The following is a 26,065-nucleotide window of genomic DNA, read 5'->3' on the forward strand; positions in this document are numbered from 1 at the left end:
GTAGTATTTCTGAGGCACGTCACTCATACAACGACTGTGCGTCACTCATGAGTCTTACTGTCATCGCAAAAAGCTCCTACTAGCCGCACTGCTGACTTGGTTCAGGTGTACAAAAGGAGTACGGGTCCCGTACGTAATGTATGCATTCTTGATTTGTCACCAGACCTGTAGAATTTGCATGTGCAGGACCAAAAGTCTCCACAGCCAGTCTGTGACCTTCTACAGCACTGAACACACGCAAGTGTCACGCAAGTCTCAAGCACGGTTTTGCCAATTTTTGTTACCGTAGACCGCCCATTTATCTTAGGAAAAAAAATTGCTAGGATTCTTCATGAAGATGCAGTAACAGATGACACATTAAACTCTTATTCACATTTAAAAACATAAGGAATATTTAAAATACTTTTCAGGAGCATGACACCTTACAAACACTGCATAATTTAGAGTTGTGCCTCCGCATATTAATTGTGTTTCAGGGGATTTTACACTAAATCCTTTTTACAAGTGAGAGAAACAATGAACACCAGATTTTACAACCACGAACAGTCAGAATATAACAGACAGCATTCCAGAGTATCAAAGGAAAGCAAAGATACAACACTGAGCTTCAGTTTGTGCTTTCCTCTCAATTTCTGTATTATTCTTTATTAAGCTAAAAAAAAACACAAAAACAAACGGATAAATGCAGTTCTACATGTTTAAGAGTTTTAACGTAATGTGCAGCCACTGTGCTCTGAACATTAACTGGAGATTAACTTCCATGAATACCAAATGTTAAATACAAAGGCCTGAATTGCCTTCCTGTTTTCACCAATAAACAAACAAACAAACAAACAAACAAATAAATAAATAAATAATGAAGCAAACAGTATGTCAGAAAGAACTTTGGGTGAGTTTCATGTAGCTCAGCATCACTGATGAATATCGCATGTGAGAAAAGAGGAAATGACAGAACTATAAAAGGAGAGAAAACATCAGCACAAAACAGACGCGAGGATCAGTAGAACTTTCCTCAGTGAAATCGACAGAGCACATTTCAGCAGAAATAAAGAAGTGAAGTGAAGCTGAATTTCATTCCAGGATGAAGATCCTCCTCATCGTCACTCTCTACCTGATCTCAGGTCAGATATTCTCCATTAGTAACTCCATGTTAAATTATTTATCCTGGATTATGAGAATATTAAAAGCTCAGTGAGGTTACAGTCGTGAGTGAGATTGTCTTTTGATTGACAGGTCCAGTAGACTGTTCTGATGTGATTGGTTACTCAGGAGGAAGTGTCACTATAATTTCTAACATAAACTGGTATGCACACAATAGTAAATATATTTGTAAGATGGAAGGAAACGACTGCACTGATAAAATACGTGCTGATACCAAACGCAGCAAAGTTCAAGATGGAAGATTCATGTTGTATAAAAATGCAAATGATTATTTCTTAGTATTGATCAGAAAGTTGAAGCCACAGGATGCTGGAACATACAGATTTGGATTGGGGAATCAGAGTAACTCCACTGTGAACCTAAAAGTTCTGAATAGTAAGTAAATATTTCAACCTTTTTTTGACGAGTACAATCTATTCAATATTTTTATCACCCACACAAAATCAAAGCAGTAACAAGGTATTATAGAGCGAGTAGTTTTATAAACTCTGCACAGGGTATGACACATCTGTAAAGCTTATGAACTGTAATGTATTTATCCAAAGTTTGTTTGTATGTAGGAATCATAAGAAATCAATAAAAATGTGTCTTCCATATAAAATTATTAAGTTTTATTCTGCGCTTTTGGACCGACAGTCCATCATCAGGCACAGTGTGGAATGTGTATTTAAAAACCTTTTGTAAATACACATTCCATTCTGTCCCTGATGATGGACCATCGGTCCAAAAGCTCAGAATAAAACTTCATAAATTTATGTGGAAGACATGTTTTTATTGATTGAGTAATGTATTTCTTTTTGTTTGTTTGTATAATTGACAGATGCAGCTTGTGGGGTGCCAAAAATAATGAACGCTTATCTTGGCCAGAATATCACCATCACCTGTAACTATCCAGGGGAGTATGAGAGAATCGACAAATATATCAGCACAGTGGATGATGACAATTTTGTTCAAAGCATTCTGGACACTAACACAAACCTGAAGAACGGCAGATTCTCCATTTCTGATGACAGAAATGCAAAAGTTCTCAGTGTGAACATCAGCGACGTGAGAGAAACTGATGAAGTATTTTATTTACTTGGCGTGTGGATTGGAGACGGGTCAGTCGGATATTACTCCTACTTTATCGAGATGTGGCTACATGTTACAGGTCAAACTTTTATTTTTGTTATTTTGAAAATAAATGTTTACACAAATCATTTCCACGAGAACTAAACCTGTGTGTACAGCCAGCATTAGAGTTTTGTCTCAGTCATGGTCCTTTAAAAGTTATCAACAGCTAACATGTCCATGATTTTTGTGATTTTATATATTAAATAACAGGAGTGAGCGCAACCGTTCAACCAGTAACAGGCACCTACACGATGACATCAGCAGCACCGACAGAAACTCCAGTGTGTTTCAGTAAGAACTCACTCTTTATACATCACTCATTCTTTCATTCTGTATTCATGTTGAATGTGTTACAGTCAGCGGAGTTTGGTTGGAGGATGTTGCAGGTTCTAATGTCCTTTTCTACAACATGGCATCATTAGACCAGCACAGAGACGTCCAAAAAAATCAGGAAGTGGCCAGCAGCCCAACTGTACACACACTACAAAATATGTCTTAATATGGTCATGTATGAAGATGGCATGTTCGGTCTGTGCCTGTTCTGTATTGTCTCTGTTTCTGTCTTCAGGTTCCACTGCCATCATCATCAGTGTGTGTGTCAGTGTGTGCGTGTGTCTGCTGCTGATTGGAGGATTTGCACTGGTGATCTACAAACTGAGACAAAAGAGAACACAAGGTATATTACACACACACACACACACACACACACACACACACAGTGGTGCTTGAAAGTTAGTGAACCCTTTAGAATTTTCTATATTTCTGCATAAATATGACCTAAAACATCATCAGATTTTCACACAAGTCCTAAAAGTAGACAAAGAGAACCCAGTTAAACAAATGAGACAAAAATATTATACTTGGTCATTTATTTATTGAGGAAAATAATCCAGTATTACATATCTGTGAGTGGCAAAAGTATGTGAACCTCTAGGATTAGCAGTTCATCTGAAGGTGAAATTAGAGTCAGGTGTTTTCAATCAATGGGATGACAATCAGGTGTGAGTGGGCACCCTGTTTTATTTAAAGAACAGGGATCTATCAAAGTCTGATCTTCACAACACATGTTTGTGGAAGCAGGGGTGCAGATAGGATTTTTGAACTGGGGGGGACTGAGCTATCAGCAAATGATTCCATTTTGTGTATATATGTATGCATATATATATATATATATATATATATATATATATATATATATATATATATATACTACCGTTCAAAAGGTTGGGATCACTTTGAAATGTCCTTATTTTTGAAAGAAAAGCACTGTTCTTTTCAATGAAGATCACTTTAAACTAATCAGAAATCCACTCTAGACATTGCTAATGTGGTAAATGACTATTCTAGCTGCAAATGTCTGGTTTTTGGTGCAATATCTCCATAGGTGTATAGAGGCCCATTTCCAGCAACTCTCACTCCAGTGTTCTAATGGTACAATGTGTTTGCTCATTGCCTCAGAAGGCTAATGGATGATTAGAAAACCCTTGTACAATCATGTTAGCACAGCTGAAAACAGTTTAGCTCTTTAGAGAAGCTATAAAACTGACCTTCCTTTGAGCAGATTGAGTTTCTGGAGCATCACATTTGTGGGGTCGATTAAATGCTCAAAATGGCCAGAAAAATGTCTTGACTATATTTTCTATTCATTTTACAACTTATGGTGGTAAATAAAAGTGTGACTTTTCATGGAAAACACAAAATTGTCTGGGTGACCCCAAACTTTTGAACGGTAGTGTGTATACATGTTATTTCACCTCCCTCACTGCCATCACCAGGAACTACCTGCAGGCCAGGACAATGATAACATTTTAACATAGCCTATGGAAATCCAAAGTTTACACATTATCATCACGCACAGAAATTGCAAAAGTGCAAAACTAGTCTTAAAACCGTGAAGTTCCAACTGTTAAACATAGCGAGAGGCTGGGCTACGTGTGTGTGTGTAAAGTGTAAACCAGTGCATCCTGACTTTCTAACTAATGCCTGTGTGTTGCGTGAGCGGCAGTCAGTCAAAAACTCTTCGCAAAGTTTCCTTATGGAACAATATGCTCCCTGAAATTATGGCAGGGAATGCCAGATTAAACATTAAAACTGCCTTCTGAGCACTGTATCTACAGGCTACCACCGAAAGAAGGAGGCTACCAGAAAGGCTTCTCTACTCCGTACGATTTTACTTCCACTACGACATTACTTTGAACAGACTATCACAAAATTGCAAGGTGATATGATAAAGTAAGGCACAGTTTACTTACAGTCGTTTTTTTTTGAAAAAACGATGCAATCATTTTCTGCCTTTTGGCACCCTTCATCATGCCGTGTTGGGGTCCTGAACTAGGAGGAGCTGTCCCCGATATGCCTGTCAAACTCGTTGTGGGTAACCATAGCAACCAAGCTCGAGCTCACAACCTGTGCAGTCTGCGCAGTTGCAACTATACTGCTGTGTACCTCAATAAACCGAATGGTAATTAGTCTTTTGATTTTTCCGTGAGGTTTGCCTTATGCAAAGAAAGACAGCATAGACGTTTTTTCCTCCTTATAAGTGGGGGGGGGACCGAACGAGGTGAATTTAAATCTGGGTGGGACGAATCCCCCCCCGTCCCCCCCTCTATCTGCGCCCGTGTGTGGAAGTGTATCATGGCACGAACAAAGGAGATTTCTGAGGACCTCAGAAAAAGTGTTGTTGATGCTCATCAGGCTGGAAAAGGTTACAAAATCATCTCTAAAGAGTTTGGACTCCACCAATCCACAGTCAGACAGATTGTGAACAAATGGAGGAAATTCAAGACCATTGTTACCCTCCCCAGGAGTGGTCGACCAACAAAGATCACTCCAAGAGCAAGGCATGTAATAGTCACCGAGGTCACAAAGGACCCCAGGGTAACGTCTAAGCAACTGAAGACCTCTCTCATATTGGCTAATGTTAATGTTCATGAGTCCACCATCAGGAGAACACTGAACAACAATGGTGTGCATGGCAGAGTTGCAAGGAAAAAGACACTGCTCTCCAGAAAAACATTGCTGCTCATCTGCAGTTTGCTAAAGATTACGTGGACAAGCCAGAAGGCCATTGGAAAAATGTTTTGTGGACAGCTGAGACCAAATTAGAACATTTTGGTTTAAATGAGAGGCGTTATGTTTGGAGAAAGGAAAACACTGCATTCCAGCATAAGAACCTTATCCCATCTGTGAAACATGGTGGTGGTAGTATCATGGTTTGGGCCTGTTTTGCTGCATCTGGGCCAGGACGGCTTGCCATCATTGATGGAACAATGAATTCTGAATTATACCAGCGAATTCTAATGGAAAATGTCAGGACATCTGTCCATGAACTGAATTTCAAGAGAAGGTGGGTCATGCAGCAAGACAACGACCCTAAGCACACAAGTCATTCTACCAAAGAATGGTTAAAGAAGAATAAAGTGAATGTTTTGGAATGGCCAAGTCAAAGTCCTGACCTTAATCTAATCGAAATGTAATGGAAGGACCTGAAGCGAGCAGTTCATGTGAGGAAACCCACCAACATTCCAGAGTTGAAGCTGTTCTGTACGGAGGAACGGGCTAAAATTCCTCCAAGCCGGTGTGCAGGACTGATCAACAGTTACTGCAAACGTTTAGTTGCAGTTATTGCTGCACAAGGGGGTCACACCAGATACTGAAAGCAAAGGTTCACATACTTTTGCCACTCACAGATATGTAATATTGGATCATTTTCCTCAATAAATAAATAGCCAAGTATAATATTTTTGTCTCATTTGTTTAACTGGGTTCTCTTTATCTACTTTTAGGACTTGTGTGAAAATCTGATGATGTTTTAGATCAAATTTATGCAGAAATATAGAACATTCAAAAGGGTTCACAAACTTTCAAGCACCACTGGATGTAGGACTATTGAGCAGACCTTGGTCTGCCCCCCCCCCAAAAAAAAAAAAACCCTGCCATTTTTGTTAAAAAAAAGTTAAAAAAAGTAAAGAAAAAAATACAGTTTTCCACACACAAAATTGTTACATATTTCGATCCTTGTGGGAAAATTTTATCCCCCACCCCACCAAAACACACACACACACACACACACACACACACACACACACACACTGTTGAGAGTTATGTCTTTTGTGTACAATTACAGATTATGTGCCTTCATCCAAGAGGAATGAAAATAAACAAGTGAGTAATTTTGTTTGTGTGGTGTCAAATAACTGTGTAGCATTATTTTCATATGTGCATTGCACATTTTTGGAGTAAGATTGTGACAACTCCCTGTCTTTGGGAAACAGAGGAACGGGAAGCAGGCTTTAGAACAGGCGAGTTCGTTTTATTGTGCACACTTTTCAGTGACTACTCACGAAAAATAAACACACTAAACACACACACATGCGGCAGGGTGTCACAGCTCTCTCTCTCGTTCCTGATTGTCTGAAAGACAAACAGAGACACATTTTAATCGACAGCCAGTAATTTGACACGGGTGCACCTCATCACATGTTACCTGCTGGTTCAACCTGCCTCCTCGCCACTCACAGCCAATGCTCGATCACGCCCCCACTGCCACAAAGATCTCATTCTACAATGTGATTATAATGGAGTAGTTTCTAATTCTAATAATTATATTTAAGTTATATTATCATAATTATAATATAATTTCTTCTCATTCATATAAAAACACAATGTTAAGCTGAACACCGAATGCAGAGGCTCCAACTGTCCCGCCATGGGCGGGAGATCTCCCACTTTAGGGAATGTTTAGAAAATCCTCCCGACCTCCCGCTGACAACATAAAAATTTCCCGCCTGCCCTTACTACACATGATTAGTTAAAAAATATATATAACTTGATCATGGCCGTAGCCAGCTATGAGGCCCCCGGAGTCCGGACCTCGGTCATTTTTAAGAGCTGAAAATATATTTGTATGCTAAATATTCAACTGGATAAAAAAATAAAGAATAACATTAAAACTTCTCCGTAAAAAGTGCATTGTTAATTATGTTAAACGTTGATTCTGTCTTCTGCGTGTGTTTGGTGCGTGCAGCTCTGAGACCAAGAACACAAAACCGAATGAGCGCGCGACTCGGGGGAGGAACGCAGTGCAGGAGACATGGGGTTTTCATGGTCACCATCAGCGCACTTTCATCAAGCTGTTAAATTTACATTTTTGAAGCAGTGCAGTTTTGTCCTCATTGCTTGGGCCAGATCAAACCATTAAACAAGCTTAAATTATTCTTACTCTTGCCACAGGAATAAATCTCTTGTGTGGCATGTAATTCACCTCTCGCATTTAAATATGTCGAAAATATGTCGGCGTGTGCTTTGCGCATCATGGACCATGGATCATGATTTTAAAATGCTGCTACGGTCCTGAACTTGATCCGTTTATGTTGACGAAAATTAATAGTTGACTTTCCGCTTTTCGTGTGTCTGACATTGTATGGGTGGACTCAAGTGTGTACCCCGCGATATATGCCGATTCCCCAGTCGGTACACCGATCGGCGTAACGGGGAGATTGGAGTGAATGCCAGAGGCATACGCGTGCAGATCAAGCGCGCATATGAATGAAGCGGAATTCGGTCCGCTGGGGGGTCACACTGAGCCACCCAATGTCTTAGCAGTTACCGATAAAGCATACAGATGGCGCTATTAATGATACGCGCGAGAGAACGAGAAAACCCGCGACAGTCAACCATTTTGTTTGTTTTTTCGCATCTGCATTTTGTCTGCATTTATCGCCTGCTCATCTTTAACTTTATGTTCTCTTGAATGAGATAATGAAATTCCATTGGTGGAAATGGCGAAAGCCAAACTACGAAGAAAAAATATCAGAAAATCACCAAGATAAAGTTCGGATCGCCTATCGCGATGGTCGCCAGGGACGAATGGCGGACTATTTTGGACGGCAGCAAGACGACCCTATATCTGACAGGGTTAGATCACCAGACCAGACGTTAGATTCTAACCAACTTGTCTGACTTTTACTAACTTAGAAATAGAATATTATTAGAAGAACATTATCATCAGAGGGTCTACCATTGGCAATTTATAATAGTCATTATTGACATTAACTTTAGGCATATTAAAGTTTGGTCTGTAGTCAGTGGATTTATCTAGATCCGTTACTATTAATAAGATTTAATTGACACGAAATGTAGTCAATCATTCATATATATATATATATATATATATATATATATATATATATATATATATATATACACACACACACACACACACACACACACACACACACACACATTATTTTTTATTTATACTCGTAGAGAGGGAGAATTTCCCCAAGTTGGAGCCTCTGACTGAATGTGTTATGATCCAAGTATAAGAGTGAGAATTATCTTTGTGTTTCTGTTTTTCAAGTTGCTTCTGATCATAATGCTGATACAGTTGATTTGTATGAAAACATCACAATGAATTTTTTTTTTATTTTTTGTGCATTTGTGATATTGATTGTGAGAGGTTTTATGAAACTTATTATGATGAACATTATTTCTGTATAATTATTTTTTATAGTAGTACACTGTAAAAACAGTAACTAGTTATTGCTGGTTTCATACAGTAAGTTTTTCAAATTGATCTGACTCAGAATTAAAGCTTGGTTATTTGCAACTAACAAAGACTCGTCTCTCCAGCAAACTTCTCGCTATTGTTGTCTGAACAAGTATTTTCAAAATACTATAACAAGGATTTTTGAGTTGCAGTTGGCTTTGTTCGCCCCTTGAGGGAAACCCCGTGCATCTCCTAAATTGAAATGTGTGAGCAGGAGATTGTGCTGCATTTTATTTTAAACTGGTCTAGTTCACGTGTTTAGTGCTCATTTAAAACTTTCGTGTCTGGTTACCAGCGAGTGGCCTCGTGGTTAGTGTGTCTGCCTCTCAATCATGAGTTCTACTCATGGTCAGGTCATACCAAAGACCATCATAAAAATCATGCCTTCTGCCAAGGCATGCTGCAATACAGATGCGAGTGGGGAGTCAAACTCTTGTAGTTACCTGAGGACTAGCCCCCCCACTGTAACCCTAGCTATGTAAGGTGAGAGACCGAGGGCTATGAAATGGAGATCAGTGCTGCCAAATGTGCCATGAATGGTGCAGGAAGGACTTTGATTTTGTCTGGGTACACATGGTCAGCCAATTACTTTCAGTACACATGTCCTGTTCGCCTTTGAAAAAGAAATTTGTGACATTGTCAGTATCTACTGCCCAGGATGCTCTGGATTTTATTTGATTTAATGTTGTGAAGTGGTTGAGGCCCTTTATCACTATATTCAGTCAATGCATTTTTGTATGTTGTACTTGAGGCAAGATTTACCTCAGTCTTTACCTGTTATTCCACATGTTCGTAAACATGGTTTCACCTAACTTTCAGCTGTGTGCTCTTAATTTATTTGTTGAACATTTCTTAAATACAATTGCAACAACATACAACCCCGATTCCAAAAAAGTTGACAAAGTACAAATTGTAAATAAAAACGGAATGCAATAATTTACAAATCTCAAAAACTGATATTGTATTCACAATGGAACATAGACAACATATCAAATGTTGAAAGTGAGACATTTGAAATTTCATGCCAAATATTGGCTCATTTGAAATTTCATGACAGCAACACATCTCAAAAAAGTTGGGACAGGGGCAATAAGAGGCTGGAAAAGTTAAAGGTACAAAAAAGGAACAGCTGGAGGACCAAATTGCAACTCATTAGGTCAATTGGCAATAGGTCATTAACATGACTGGGTATAAAAAGAGCATCTTGGAATGGCAGCGGCTCTCGGAAGTAAAGATGGGAAGAGGATCACCAATCCCCCTAATTCTGCGCCAACAAATAGTGGAGCAATATCAGAAAGGAGTTCGACAGTGTAAAATTGCAAAGAGTTTGAACATATCATCATCTACAGTGCATAATATCATCAAAAGATTCAGAGAAGCTGGAAGAATCTCTGTGCGTAAGGGTCAAGGCCGGAAAACCATACTGGGTGCCCGTGATCTTCGGGCCCTTAGACGGCACTGCATAACATACAGGCATGCTTCTGTATTGGAAATCACAAAATGGGCTCAGGAATATTTCCAGAGAACATTATCTGTGAACACAATTCACCGTACCATCCGCCGTTGCCAGCTAAAACTCTATAGTTCAAAGAAGAAGCCGTATCTAAACACGATCCAGAAGTGCAGACGTCTTCTCTGGGCCAAGGCTCGTTTAAAATGGACTGTGGCAAAGTGGAAAACTGTTCTGTGGTCAGATGAATCAAAATTTGAAGTTCTTTATGGAAATCAGGGACGCCGTGTCATTCGGACTAAAGAGGAGAAGGACGACCCAAGTTGTTATCAGCGCTCAGTTCAGAAGCCTGCATCTCTGATGGTATGGGGTTGCATGAGTGCGTGTGGCATGGGCAGCTTACACATCTGGAAAGACCCCATCAGTGCTGAAAGGTATATCCAGGTTCTAGAGCAACATATGCTCCCATCCAGACGACGTCTCTTTCAGGGAAGACCTTGCATTTTCCAACATGACAATGCCAAACCACATACTGCATCAATTACAGCATCACGGCTGTGTAGAAGAAGGGTCCAGGTGCTGAACTGGCCAGCCTGCAGTCCAGATCTTTCACCCACAGAAAACATTTGGCGCATCATAAAATGGAAGATACGACAAAAAAGACCTAAGACAGTTGACCAACTAGAATCCTACATTAGACAAGAATGGGTTAACATTCCTATCCCTAAACTTGAGCAACTTGTCTCCTCAGTCCCCAGACGTTTACAGACTGTTGTAAAGAGAAAAGGGGATGTCTCACAGTGGGAAACATGGCCTTGTCCCAACTTTTTTGAGATGTGTTGTTATGAAATTTAAAATCACCTAATTTTTCTCTTTAAATGATACATTTTCTCAGTTTAAACATTTGATATGTCATCTATGTTCTATTCTGAATAAAATATGGAATTTTGAAACTTCCACATCATTGCATTCCGTTTTTATTTACAATTTGTACTTTGTCCCAACTTTTTTGGAATCGGGGTTGTACATTTTCATTGTTAAATTTCATTGTTAGCCTCACAAGCACAACATAATTAGGTGAACGAGAAGATTCAGTTGGGAGAACTCTTGTCTAAACTTGAAAACCTAAGTAAAAATTCAGTCATTTTTCTCTTCAGATCGTATAAATCTTTCGCCTTTTACTAAAGATTTCCTTGGGGAGGAACATTATGAGTATAAACTATTTTAGGGCGGCATGGTGGTGTAGTGGTTAGCACGGTTGCCTCACAGCAAGAAGGTTCTGGGTTCAAACCCAGCGGCCGGCAAGGGCCTTTCTGTGTCGAGTTTGCATGTTCTCCCCGTGTCTGCATGGGTTTCCTCCGGGTGTTCCAGTTTCCCCCACAGTTCAAAGACATGCAGTTAGGTTAACATGGGGTGGCCTTGGGCTGAAGTGCCTTTGAGCAAGGTACCTAACCCTTTGACTGCTCCCCGCATGCTCTAGTGTGGCTGCCCACTGCTCTGGGTGTGCGTGTGTTCACTGTTTCAGATGGGTTAAATGCAGAGGATGAATTTCACTGTGCTTGAAGTGTGCATGTGACAAATAAAGGTTTCTTCTTCTTAAAGTCAATAACAGGAATCAAATGTTGAGAAAACTCAAAAATCTATTGCAGCATGTTACTTTTTACAGTGTAGTAGTCACAGTAGTAGTACAATGATGCTACCCTGCTTTATGTTTTATTTGTTGTACTACACTAAAAAGTAACAGTAATTTATTTCTCTTATTGTAGGTTCCTTCTGTTTCTGAGAATGTCATGGCTAGTGTACCCCCATGTGAAAACTTGAACATCATCATGAGATTGAATCATCAGAAACCAGAATCATTTACAGGCCAATCAGATTCAACATACCAAACACTGGACCCCCTCACCATCCAGTCTGATTCAGACTACACGTCCCTGATTAACACCACTGAACAACTACCAATGTCTTCTCACTACCAATGCCTGAATCCTAGAACTCGGACTAACTCGGTTTACCACACCCTTCATTCTTAATGCTTACTTTTTCATTTATTAATTTTGTTGTGACGTGAGATGAATGATTAAAAAAAAGTTAACTGTTGGAAAATTGCTATGATATAAGTTTGGACATGTTGTTATTGGAAAATGATCACCTCAGGGTGGGAATACATAGTTTTCACTGACGTCATGGCATTCCGGGGAACGCCCTCCAGCCGCCATCTTGTGGGGCAAACAAAATGGACCATCCCCATTACCGGCTACGTTATCTCGGACGAATTTATGAAGTTATATAGTCAGTTTTCTAAAATAAAGATCAAATGGCAAAATCAAGCAAACAGAAGTATATAGATACATTAGATGACATCTCACGACAACGATATGCAGCCAAACTGGCCTTGATTGGGGGAATTGACCCCTACGAAGTGGACAAAGATGCATTTTCAAGTGACTATGCAGGGCTGCCAAAGCCTGAAACTGCCAAAGCCTGCTCCAAAGCCTGAAACTGACTTCATCAAACTTTAAAGGCTGTCTGATATATACAACTTTATGCAAACAGCGTGTCTTTTGGCGGATGCCGCCTTTTACACGGCTGAATTGCGCAGATCCAATTTTTTTTTTTTTTAGGGGGGGCGTTGGAGTGTCTGATTATAATTTCAAAGTAAATTCTGTATTAAAATTACTAAATAAGCAAATCCGTTACAGTCTATGAAACAGGAAGTGTAAGGATGAGAAAAAAAACAGTTTCAATCGGAAAAGCTGTGCACATTTGCGCAGGAAAAGCTGCACACATTTGTGAGAAGCTGCGCAAATGAGCGCAGCTTTTCCGATTTAAACTGTTTTTTTCTCATCCTTATACTTCCTGTTTCATGGACTGTAATGGATTTGCTTATTTAGTAATTTTAATACAGAATTTACTTTGAAATTATAATCAGACACTCCAACGCCCCCCCTAAAAAAAATAAAAAATTGGATCTGCGTGTTTCAGCCGTGAAAAAGGTGGCATCCGCCAAAAGGCGCGCTGTTTGCATCCCAAACACAAATCAAATCATACAGAATAGACCTAAAATATTTTTCAAAAATGACCCTTGCATGAGTGAAGTGACAAGTGTCAAATAGAAACGTGACAAACGAGCGATATTAAGTGTACATTACAATGTAAACGTACACTCAGCGGTTCCAGTTAGGCATTCTCCAGAGATTGTTTACATGATGTGTTGGTTTCCAAAAACAAACTTAAATACAATTGATTGTTTAGTTAAACAACTTACCACTTATAAAATGATCGGAGCAGACTTTGCTGTGTTTGGAAGGCTGATAATCCTTGCGGTTGATTCTCGCAAGCCATAGATTTCTCCTTTGTATGCTGAGTTTCTTTGTTTGCTCGCCTTCATGCTCCCGTACAGTGGGAATTCCATAAAAGCTCCGCTTGACGTCATCATCTGACCTATTACGACAGCCATGAATACAACAGGTGTGCACCATTGCTAGCTTTAAATAGTAATAATGTAACTATAAATTTAAATAATATATAAATAAATGTAGGGCGGCACGGTGGTGTAGTGGTTAGCGCTGTCGCCTCACAGCAAGAAGGTCCTGGGTTCGAGCCCCGGGGCCGGCGAGGGCCTTTCTGTGTGGAGTTTGCATGTTCTCCCCGTGTCCGCGTGGGTTTCCTCCGGGTGCTCCGGTTTCCCCCACAGTCCAAAGACATGCAGGTTAGGTTAACTGGTGACTCTAAATTGAGCGTAGGTGTGAATGTGAGTGTGAATGGTTGTCTGTGTCTATGTGTCAGCCCTGTGATGACCTGGCGACTTGTCCAGGGTGTACCCTGCCTTTCGCCCGTAGTCAGCTGGGATAGGCTCCAGCTTGCCTGCGACCCTGTAGAAGGATAAAGCGGCTAGAGATAATGAGATGAGAATGAGATAAATAAATGTAACTCGCGCGTTACAATGTGTGCTCAGTGACCCGTACGGTAAGCTTGCCCCACAAGATGGCCGCCACTAGGGAATCCTCGACTCTGTGACGTCATGTGAAAACTATCTATAGTCACTCCCCATAGTTGATTATTTTCCTTTAACAGCACACTTTGTTGTGTTTTGTTTGATACTTAAGACATTGCATCTTCCATTTCCTGGTTTATTAATGTTAAAAATGTCAAAATGTAATAAATATCTTTATGTGAATTAAATGTTTTTGACATGGTGAAATGATATATTGCTGAGTGAAACACCTGAGTATCAGTATTGAGTTTGTGTATTAAGTGAAAATTTGGTTGTGAATTCATATTAAGAAAAAAAAACAATAAATTGTTTACTAATGAAGGTGCATGTGAGCCGTTCTTGATCAAAAGATAAATTGCAACTGTGAATGTTTTGGCTATGGATATTGTACTAATCTATCAGGAATTTGTCGCAGAGGGAGTCATGTGACCGCGGCGAGGGATGTGGTAGCTTTTCGCGAGGGCTCCGCAGTTACCCCTTTAATTTAATAATTTTACCACATATTTGATCTTTATTTTGGTCAGAATTTTTTAACTAGTGATAACTTTTGATAGTGATGGCGACATCATCGAAAAAACAATCTTCTAAACAAGCTCAAGACCATATCCGTGCTGTCGACAGTGAAGAACTTTCTAAGCTAGTTAAGCTAGCAGTGGCAGATGCTATTAAGGAAGCTATTCCCAAATTCGTGGATGATGTGGTTGCGCAACTTTCAGAGAAAACCCAAGCCATCGTGGCTGAATAAATGTCAGAAGTTCGAAACGAGATTTCATCCATTCGTGCTGACACCTCGACGTGCATGGAGCAAATTGAAACGAGTAACAACCATCTGGCTGAGGTGGACAGCCGACTCTCTACCTCAGTGGACAAACTGACAGCTCTCTGCACTAAGCTGGAGAACAAAATTGCTGACCTAGAGGACTGATTGCGGCGAGACAACATAAGGATAAAAGGGATTCCTGAAAACCATGAAACAAGTAATCCTCTTTCCTATTTGTCTAATGCCATACCGAAGTGGTTCCCAGAGCTAGGCTCCGTTGAAATTATGCGAGCCCATCGAGTTGGCCCTGAACGGGAAGACTCCAACCAGAAGCCCATCTCACGCACTATTCTGCTGAAGCTGCTAAGATTCACCGACAGAGATAAGATCCTGGCCGCAGCACGGAAAACAGCTGTAGAAGTGGATGGGACGGCGATTCGATTTTCTCCAGACTACAGCAAACAAACCTTCGCTCGCAGACTGACCTTCTCCAACGTGATCGACGAGTTACAGAAGATGGGTTTCCGTACATTCCTGCAATATCCTGCTAAACTGAAAGTGATGCGTGGTGGAGCCAGCCACTTCTTTGAAACTCCGCAGGAGGCAAAATACTTTGCAGGGACTCTGGATAGCTAAGTATTGGAGTTATTAGAAATACTTTTTTTGGTTTTGTCACTGTTAATGGCCGAATTTGTTTGCTATTCTTGTTTCTTTTCATTTGAATAATCGCTTAGTCTACTCGACGCTTTAATGGCTTCTTTTTGGGCATTCTGTGCTCACCAAATAGCCTAATTTACATTAATCTACAATGTGGTATCTAGTTAAATGAATAAGGGGGGTTGTGGGGGTTTTTTGTTTGAGGGTTACTACTGTACTCTAGGATCACGGGTCCAATGTTTTGGGGTGCACCAAGCTCTGTAGGAGCTGACTGGGGATGTGGTGTTATACTGCCCTCTAACGTTCTGAGGAGGGCTATGGGGTCATGGCGACAGGGTTGTTTTTGGGGTGGGCATGGATATCTTACTTTTAAATTGATGTACTGCTCAATACCTCGTTTCATTTTATTTTATTTCTCAAACTATAACACATTTTTAACATTATGGCAAAGCTTCATGTAATTAGCTGGAATGTTAACGGGCTGAATGGCCCTATTAAGCGTGCTGCTTGCTTAGACTTCTTACATAGGCAATTAGTCGATGTGGCATTCATACAAGAATCACATTTAAGAACTCAGGATACTCAACGCTTTGCAAACAAACACTACTATGTTGCGTCCTCTGCATCTTTAAATTCAAAAACAAGAGGTTCATTAATAGTATTGAAACGCAGCCTCTCATTGAACATAATGGGAAAGTATGGGAGTGAAGATGGTAGAATTTCTTACATCAAAACTAACATTTCAGGCCGCAAATTTGTTTTCATTTCTGTTTATGCCCCTTCTCTGTATGAATCGGATTTTTTTCCCTAAACTAATCTCAGTTCTAGCACAATTACATGACTTTTCTCTTATTTTAGGTGCAGATATGAATGCTTGTATTAATCTAGCTTTGGACAAATCAGCTCAAAAACCAAACCCCATCTCAATTAAGTGCATCAAAAGATATTCAAGATGTCTTGTCATCTCTCAGTTTGGTAGACCTATATCGTTTAACTAATCCCACTTCAAAACAATACACTTTCTATTCAGCCAGACACCAGACTTTCTCTAGAATAGACTATATTTTAACATCTCCTGGGTCTTTTTCTGAAGTTCATAATGTAGCAATTATACCCTCCTCATTATCAGATCATAGTGTGGTTTCAGCTCATATTACGTTGATGGGTACTCTACCCAGAGCCCCATGGTGGCGCTTTAATACATCCCTCCTCCAAAATGAGGAATTCTGTACTTTTCTTAGTAACTCTTTGAACACTTTTATAGAAATAAATAAAGGTTCAGTAGAGGATCCCAGATATTTATGGGATGCTATTAAGGGATCGATTAGGGACTCGACTATTTCTTTTTCATCTTATCTTAAGAAAAATAGGCTTCATAAAATAAGTGAATTAGAGGGCACTCTTGTTCAACTTGAGTCAGAAAGACAAAACACACAGTCTGACACCCTGAATGGGAAAATATCTGCAACAAGAACTGAGCTGAACTCTTTATTGAGACAAAGAGCTGAGTTTTTAATACATAGAACAAGAAGAAATTATTACTTTCATGGTTCTAGGCCTAGCCATCTGCTAGCCTTACGACTGAAACAGACTGAGAACTTTTCTAGTGTCATGACTATCAAAACATCTACTGGTACTTTAACTGACCCACGTGAAATTAATGAGGCATTCAAAAAATTCTATTCTAACCTTTATTCTTCTGAGGTATTGCTAAATATGGAATCCTGCGAAGACTTTTTCAATGGCCTTGAACTCCCCACTCTCACCAGCCAAAATTCAGACAATCTTGCGGCTCCAATCACAGTGGAGGAGTTGAGAAAGACTCTTGTCAGTATGAAGAGGGGTAAATCCCCAGGCTGGGATGGTATCCCTCCAGAAGTATACTTAGCCTTTTGGGATATACTTGGTCCCCCGCTGTTAGATATGATTAATTCTGCTATTGACAAAGGTGCTTTTAATTCAAGTGTCAACACTGCAATAATAACACTACTTCTTAAACCAAACAAAGACCCTTCCCAATGTGGTAATTACAGACCCTTATCTCTTTTAAATGGAGATGTGAAATTATATTCCAAGGTTCTTGCCTCACGACTTGAGGGTTTTTTGACAAGCTTAATACATAATGATCAGACTGGGTTTATCAAGGGAAGACTAGCGTCTGATAATGTACGTCGCCTTCTTCATATCATCCATACTGCTAATAAGATTGATTTGCCATGTTCAGTCCTGTCTCTTGACGCGGAAAAGGCATTTGACAGGCTAGAAATGGATTACTTATGGCTGACACTGGAAAAATTTGGACTAGGTTCAGTCTTTATCGAAATGATTAAGGTCTTGTATGCAAACCCCTGTGCAATGGTTTATACTAATAGTATTTTCTCTTCAAAGATTCCTGTATCTGGGGCACCCGCCAGGGTTGCCCCCTCTCTCCTTTGCTTTTTGCGCTCTCTCTTGAGCCACTGGCTCAAAAAATCAGGCAACATCCTTCTATTGTTCCCATTTCTATCAGTGACTCTGAACACCGTATATCTTTATTTGCCGATGATATTCTTCTTTATACTGGTGATACAGGCTCTTCTCTTCCACATTTATTATCTATTTTTGATTCGTTTAGCTCATTATCTGGATATAAAATTAATTGGAGTAAATCATCACTAATGCACTTAAATTCAGTCCGATCAGTGACGCCGTTACCTTCTAACATTCCTGTAGTGGGCCAGTTCAAATACCTTGGGGTCGATATTTCACCCTCTATATTACATATAGCATCTCATAATTTTCAAAACATACATAACCAAATTGTAAAGGATTTAGAGCGATGGGCAAAGCTTCCAAACTCTCTTCAGGCCAGAGTATCAATAATTAAAATGGATATTCTGCCCCGGGTCAATTTCTACTCCTCAATGATCCCACTTCCCCCCCCCAAAAGGTTACTGGGATAAATTACATTCTCTGATATCTAAATTTATATGGAATGAGAAGAGGCCCAGACTGAAACTGAAAGATGCAGGGAGGATTGGGTCTACCGAACTTCAAAATGTATTTTTGGTCCTTTGTCCTTCGACCTTTGTATGTATGGTTTAATTCCGATGTGTCTGTTTCATGGAAATCAATTGAAGAAAATATCTCCCTACCATACAGGCTCCAAGACCTGATATACTCCAACATACCACCTAAAACAGCTAAGACGCACCTTGGCCCTATAATAGCCTATTTGCTAAAGACTTGCCAGACTGTAATGAATCACACTAATGTGGACTTAAAGTGGCACACGCATTCCCCTATATTTAATAATTTTTCTCTCCTGGTTGGGCAAAGGCCCTCTTCATTTCCAGTATGGAAGGATAAGGGAGTTCACACCCTTAAAGATTTGTTTAATAATGATGGTTTGCGTTCCTTTAGTGATTTACAAGCCAAATTCGACTTGCCTGGTTCATCATTTTTCTTTTATTTGCAACTGAGATCTGCCATGAAGGCATATGGCATCCCCTGGGGTGTTCCACTGCTAACCCATCCACTAAATAAAATATTTGCTAAACAAAATCATACACGTGGGTTAGTTTCTAAACTCTACAAATTAATTTCTGATCCTCGTGCATTGTTGGCAGTGGAAAGTGTTTGGGATAGGGACCTCTCCTCTTTGGGAGAGGAAGACATTTGCTGGGACACTGTGTGGGAAAACTTACAGGATGCCTCCAAAAATCCTGACCACCAACTAATACATTTTAAATTCATACATAGATTTTATTTGACCCCCAGGAAACGTCATGCGATGAAAATTATTTCATCTCCCAATTGTGACTTTTGCACTCTGAATACTGTTGGGTCATTTATGCATATGTTTTGGGAATGCTCCAGTGTGTCTGCTTTTTGGAAACTGATTTCTACCACCCTGAGCGACATGCTGGAGACCAATATCCCATGTTCGCCGTCTTTACTCTTGCTCAATGATGACTCTACCTTTGAACTTTCTCTGCAACAAAGGCGCATACTATTGGCTGGACTTACAGCAGTTAAGAAAATGCTGGCATTGAGATGGCAGCCACCTCACACCTTGCCATGGCAGCAATAGGCAAACTCTTTTCTTGACATTGTTATGGTGGAGAGATCTGTTGCACGGATGCATGGAGCCAGCAAAAAAACAATCCGTGCATGGGATGCAGCATACTCTCTGGTCAAAGGAAAAGTGCAGCACGATCAGCCATAATATAAATATGTATAGTTTGATCTTTTGTTGTTGAATCATATTTTCAAATGTGTACATTTATTTCTGATATCTGTATTTTATTTTGATATCCGGGATGGGCTGGGTGGGGGTCGCCATGGGGGTGGGGTGGGGTGGGTGGGGGGAGGGGAGAAATTGTGTGTGTTTAAAATTTGTTTCTATTTTTAATTCATGTTTCCTTTAACTTCTTGTAATGTACATTTCTATGGTATGAAAATAAAAAACATTTGATCAAAAAGGAATTTGTCGCAGAGGCTGATGTAAGTGCAGATTGGAGTTTATTATAGTGAAACAAATGCAAACAAAGATCATGAACATGAAAAAATATACAAAGACTAAATATGCATAGCAAGAACATGGACATCCATCGCTTCAACAACAACTAAAGCTAGAAAATGAGATACAAAATCGAGAAGCACTCCCAGGTCACCGACCCCCCACAGGGGACTTTTAGGACTGTTAGTAAACACACGTCTAAAGCTCTGTGAGTTTTTGTGCTAGAAACATTCAAGTAACACCACTAGAAACCTTGAATCTTCTAGTATTCAGACAGATAGATAGATATCGAAAACAAACTTTAGCTTTAGCACTTTGTAAAGAAATAAAAACAAATCTTATGAGTTTCAGTACTTCACCCAGCAGCAGCCTCTTAACGACACACCCATCAGCTATTCACATGTTAAGCGCATGGAACATCAGTGTCGTCATTCGCTCATTATGTAGTAAGGGGAGGTGAGAACACGGCCCATTTCACCGGTATAAACAAGTGCACATTTTCACTTGTTTCCATACCAACTAAGGCCCTGTCCACACGGCAATGGATTCAGGTGACTCCGATACAATTGCTTATCGTTTAGGCCTGGCGTCCACACGGCACTGGCGTTTTGGGTGCCCAAAACGCAATCTTTTTGAGAACGGGTTCCAGAGTGGAAAGATCTGGCAACGTTGCCGTTGTGAAGTCATCTGGATAAGTAGAACAGATTTGTTTACGATGACGTCACAACCACATGACTGTGAGTGCTTCACGCCGGGTAGAAGTGTAACGAACTCGATGCGAGTTGTCAACAAATCCTATAACTTGGTTCATGAAACGTGCTTACAAAATATTTTCACTGTGAATATTTACTGTGTAATGGTGCAAAGTGAGAGAGAGAAAATAGCCCTTAGGGCAGAGTCAATCCCACCAGCAAAAATAAGGAAAAAAAAAGGAGCGATCTCACCTCTTCAGATGTGGGTTTAAGTCCTACAATACATTCCTCAAAAAGGGCATAGAAGAAATTAATCCATCAACGTGTATCATTCAATTTATTCCGGACCATTAAAGACGCCGCCTTCCGCATAGAATCATACGTCATCCTCGTCGCCATATTGGATAGGTCAAAGCGGAGAATAAAGATTCATGTGCTGCGTTTAACTGTACCAACAGGTTTACCGTCCAAACGAGATCATATGGGATTACCTTTCACAGGTGAGAAACAACAAATTAATCCATCAACGTGTAGCATTCAATTTATTCCGGACCATTAAAGACGCCGCCTTCCGCGTAGAATCATGTCATCCTCGCCGCCATTTTGGAGAAGTCAAAGCGGAGAATAAAGATTAGCTGCATTTAACTGTACCAACAGGTTTGCTGTCCAAACGAGATCACATGGGATTACCTTTCACAGGTGAGACTGGAAAAATACTTTTCATTGTATTTGGTCATTATAATGTAATTTTACGAACAGATTTTTCTGACTTTGTGGCTAATATGAAGTCTTGCGCATAATAGTTTATGCGCACGCGTCCTTACTTCTTCTATTGTTCTGGTGTCTCCGAAGGGACCGTCTTACAGCGCCCCTAGAGGTGTGGCATGTGTATTGCATCGTTTTCAGCAAGCGTTGCGTTGCCATATGGACCTGATATTTTACTGATTGTTGCCCATTTGGACGCGATATTTTTTTAAATAACATCTCGTTGCCGTTGTCGTGTGGATGAAAACATTATTATTAGGCCTGCCTCAATTTGCCTCGTTTCATCAATCATGTTCAAAGTACAGCAGAAACTTGTAAAGTGACTGACTTGCATATTTTTTTTGTATTTTTAAAAACAACTGCAGGTCAAATTAACAAAATTCTATTGTTATGAGTATTACAGTATTTCTCTGTTTTTGTTACCAATATTTGAAGTTTTAACAAATAAGTTTGATTCTAATCACATATTGTTGTAAATATAACAAAAACATTCTGTTTAATAGTTTACAAAAGTTTGCTGTGATTTAAACAAAAAATGTTTTTGGGTTTACCATACTTTTCTGTGGGGATTTTACATAGTTTTTATGTAAATTACCCGGTCATTTTTACAGTGTATTTGTTTGTTTGAAAAAAGGAGGATTTCTCAATGGAATTTGACCGAAGCAAAACACATTTTTGCAGCGTGTAGTTTAACCACCTGCCACTTGCCAAATACGGGCGGCACAGTGGTGTAGTGGTTAGCACGGTCGCCTCACAGCAAGAAGGTTCTGGGTTCGAACCCAGCGGCTGGCAAGGGCCTTTCTGTGTGGAGTTTGCATGTTCTCCCCGTGTCTGCGTGGGTTTCCTCCGGGTGCTCCGGTTTCCCCCACAGTTCAAAGACATGCGGTTTGGTTAATATGGGATGGCCTTGGGCTGAGGTGCCCTTGAGAGAGGCACCTAACTCCCAGCTGTTAGCATGGCTGCCCACTGCTCTGGGTATGTGTGTGTGCTCATTGCTCATGTGTGTGTGCATGTGTGTGTGTTCACTGCTTCAGATGGGTTAAATGCAGAGAGGATATTCATCACACACTTGTGAAATTAAGTTGTGCTGCTGCTGTGCTGCTGCTTGTGAAATCTAATGGAGTAAAGATTGCTCCAGACTCGGCTTTCTCGGTGAGTGTGTTCAAAATGATGGGTTCCTACCTAGAATTCATGTAAAATCCAATAAATATTCAACAAAAACTCCTTCCTCGCACAGGACTCTTGGGTGCACTCTGGATTGCGTGAGCACCTTATGAAGACTGGCTACATGATTACAAAAATGTTTTCTGCTTTGGTCAAATTCTCTTGAGAATTCTTCTTTAGGATTGGTTTAACATTATACAGCAATTTGTCACACATATTGTCACCTCACTATCGTTGGGCATATATTTCCATTTATTACAGGGAGATGCAGTCATAAACCTGCTTAATGCACTCCCTTAAATGAATAAAATACTATTTACATAAAATATATATTGAAACATTTTACTGATTAAGGCTGTGTTGGGCTTATTAAGACTGGCTATATGATGAATTAAATGGCTTCACTGGAGTCAAAGCTTGGAGAGCAGCTTATAATGGGAAGGGTCTACTTGTTTACGCCTCTTGTATATTGAAGTGCTTGCACTACAGCACTCATTTGCTTTACAAAAATTGTTTATTTCCATTTATTACGGGGAGACGCCATCATAAACCTGCTTAATGCACTCCCTTAATTGAATTATGGTTTGTTGATATCTCGATCTTGTCGCACATATTGTCACCACATATAAAATAATTTGATAGTGTGTATGAAAAAGGCTTTGGCAGAAATGTCTCAACTACTGGACGAAATGTCTCAACTACTGGACGAAATGTCTCAACTATTGGACGAAATGGCATTGGACAAAATGGTAATTGGACAAAGTGTCCTGATCCCAAGGAGGGGCCAGGTGACCAGTCGTAGTGGAGCATAGGGATCTGGCTGGCATGTAAGGGTGGAACAAACTGGAGGTATGCTGGCCCTAAAACCTTGAGAGCCTGGTAAGATAGCGCCAATGATTTAAATTTGATGCAAGCTGCAATAGGTAGCCAGTGCAATTTGGCAAGCAGAGGGGTGACATCGGAAGAACGAGGGAGGTTGTAGACCAGGTGAGCTGCAGCATTTTAGATGAGCTGTAGGGGTCTAATGACACAAGCTGGAAGCCCAGCAAGGAGAGAGTTGCAGTAGTCCAAGGGGGAGAGGATCAACGCTTGGACCAGTAGCTGAGGAGAGTAAGTGGTTAAAAAAAGGGCAGATCCTTCAGATGTTGTAGAAGAGGAATCTACATGACCGGGTCACTGCAGCGATGTTCACCGAGGTTGAGAGTTTGTCGTCGAACACGACCCCTAGGTTCTTCGTGCTGGGTGAAAGTGACCTAGTGATGTCCCGTACAGAAAGGACAATGTCCAGGGGTGGAGAGGATGGAGCAGGAATGTAGATTACATCTGTCTTGCCTGGGTTGAGCTTCATGTGATAGTTGTCCATCCAGCTCTGTATGTCACACAGGCAAGCAGAGATGCGAATGGAGATCTGTGTGTCAGAAGGAGGAAAAGAGAGAAACATTTGGATGTCATCAGCATAGTAGTGGTAGGATAGACCATGAGCAGAGATAAATGGGCCAAGAGACCTGGGGGCTCATTTATCAACCGTTCTTACGCACAGTTCTGTGCGTAAAAGGTTCGTACGAACATTTTTGCGCAAAGTGTGGAATTCATGAATGTGTACTTGAACGTAGAATTGTGCCTAAATATACGCACACCTCGGACCATGCTTACGTACAATACCTAGTGGTAGAATAACGGAACAACAAGTAGTGTTGATTCTAGAGTCGAACTGTGCCCGATGCGCAGGTTACAATACAACTATTTTTGTGTGTTTGTTTGTTTGAGTGTATTCTAAGTATTTTGGTTTCGAACGTGCTGAATCAAATTCAAACACACCAACAACGTGATCTTGTGGGCCGATTTCAGATTACTCACGGTGTAACTAATAATTGACTATTGACTAATTTACTCATGTGTAAATAATTATTTGAATTGATATACGTATAAAAAGCACACACATGATATGCCTATCAGAACGCAACATGGCCCATCTTGCATTGCTAGAAGAGTTGGCAAACCGTGCGTTCTGCAGGGAGCGCGTATTCAGAGAGAGAGAGACGATTTATTTGCGGAAAGTTCAGAGTGGCTTTTGAGCAGGTATCGTTTTCCAAAGCATATATTACTTGATTTATGTCATGAATTGGGTCCTATGCTAGAGCGCGAAACAAAGCGCACGAAAGCCATACCTGTCCATATCCAAGTTCTGTCTACCCTAGGATTTTTGGCTACAGGCACGTTTCAACGTGAACTTGGGGATAGAGTGGGTATTTCTCAGCCGTCACTGAGCAGAATTTTGCCGACAGTTTTGGATGCAATAGTTTCTTTGGTGCCAAATTATATTCGGTTCCCTTATTTACTTCCGCATAAAGCTGAAGTTAAGCGAGGATTTCATGCAATCACAGGGTTCCCCAATGTTATTGGGGCAATAGATTGCACACACATAGCGCTAAAAGCACCATCACAGCACGAATACAATTTCGTGAATAGGAAGGGGTTTCACTCCATCAATGTGTAGCTCATATGTGATGCCGATTTGATGCTTTTAAACGTTGTTGCTCGATGGCCTGGGGGAACGCATGACTCGTTTATTGTGCAGAACAGCTCAGTGGGCATTCGTTTACAAGAAAGAGCTGTTGAAGACGGATGGCTTATTGGTGAGTGTCGTGCAACTTGTCATAGTATAACATGGGTATGTCCATTGAGCAGTGTTCCGCAATGGTAAACCGCAATATGGCAATGTCATGTATGCAACTTGTTCGCATAGGTGATCAAGGATATCCACTCAAACCGTGGCTCATGACCCCACTAACCAACCCCCAGACACAGCAGGAACAAGCCTACAACCGGGCCCACGCGCGCACCAGAGTTACAATAGAGCGCACAATTGGTTTGCTGAAGGGCCGATGGCTGTGTTTGTCAAGGGCGGGGGGAACGCTGCAGTACCGACCTGAAAAGGTGTGCAGCATGGTTATGGCTTGCTGTGTACTCCACAATTTGGCCATCAGAAGAGGAGTCCCCCTGCAGGATCCCCCTAGACCTGATGACCCCATGCATGACGAAGAGCGTTGCGAAGAGGGCCTTGCACCTGCTAATGCTTTTGCGATGCGGATCAGAGCGGGGATCATACAGAGATTTTAGGCAAGTTTACCCATATTATGCATATTATTTACTCACTGTGTGTGTGTGTGTGTTGCATAATGACAGAACGCAGACTTTTCACGATTCAATAGCTTTTATTTGCGATTTGAGTTGCACAAGCAGCAAGTGTTTTCA

General features: G+C 40.5%; 1 protein-coding gene and 1 pseudogene across 1 annotated transcript; both read left to right on the forward strand.

Moving 5' to 3' along the window:
• Positions 1–1,081: 1,081 nt before the first annotated feature.
• LOC132895955 (uncharacterized) lies at positions 1,082–12,482 on the forward strand. The gene is made up of 7 exons (XM_060936689.1): positions 1,082–1,121; positions 1,234–1,536; positions 1,982–2,311; positions 2,485–2,565; positions 2,843–2,950; positions 6,401–6,438; positions 12,041–12,482. The coding sequence occupies exons 1-7, from the start codon at positions 1,082–1,084 to the stop codon at positions 12,305–12,307; spliced, it is 1,167 nt and encodes a 388-aa protein (XP_060792672.1). The 3' UTR covers positions 12,308–12,482.
• Positions 11,414–11,522, forward strand: LOC132897236 (U5 spliceosomal RNA; annotated as a pseudogene).
• Positions 12,483–26,065: the final 13,583 nt, after the last annotated feature.

This window comes from Neoarius graeffei, chromosome 13 (assembly GCF_027579695.1).
Source record: "Neoarius graeffei isolate fNeoGra1 chromosome 13, fNeoGra1.pri, whole genome shotgun sequence".
NCBI classification, from domain to species: domain Eukaryota; kingdom Metazoa; phylum Chordata; class Actinopteri; order Siluriformes; family Ariidae; genus Neoarius; species Neoarius graeffei.

Bases quoted from the DNA above. Each gene is read 5' to 3' on its own strand.
- LOC132895955 (XM_060936689.1), top strand. From the start codon at position 1,082: ATGAAGATCCTCCTCATCGTCACTCTCTACCTGATCTCAG. The intron at 1,122-1,233 runs GTCAGATATTCT...TTTGATTGACAG, and splicing joins CACTCTCTACCTGATCTCAG to GTCCAGTAGACTGTTCTGAT. The intron at 6,439-12,040 runs GTGAGTAATTTT...CTCTTATTGTAG, and splicing joins AGAGGAATGAAAATAAACAA to GTTCCTTCTGTTTCTGAGAA.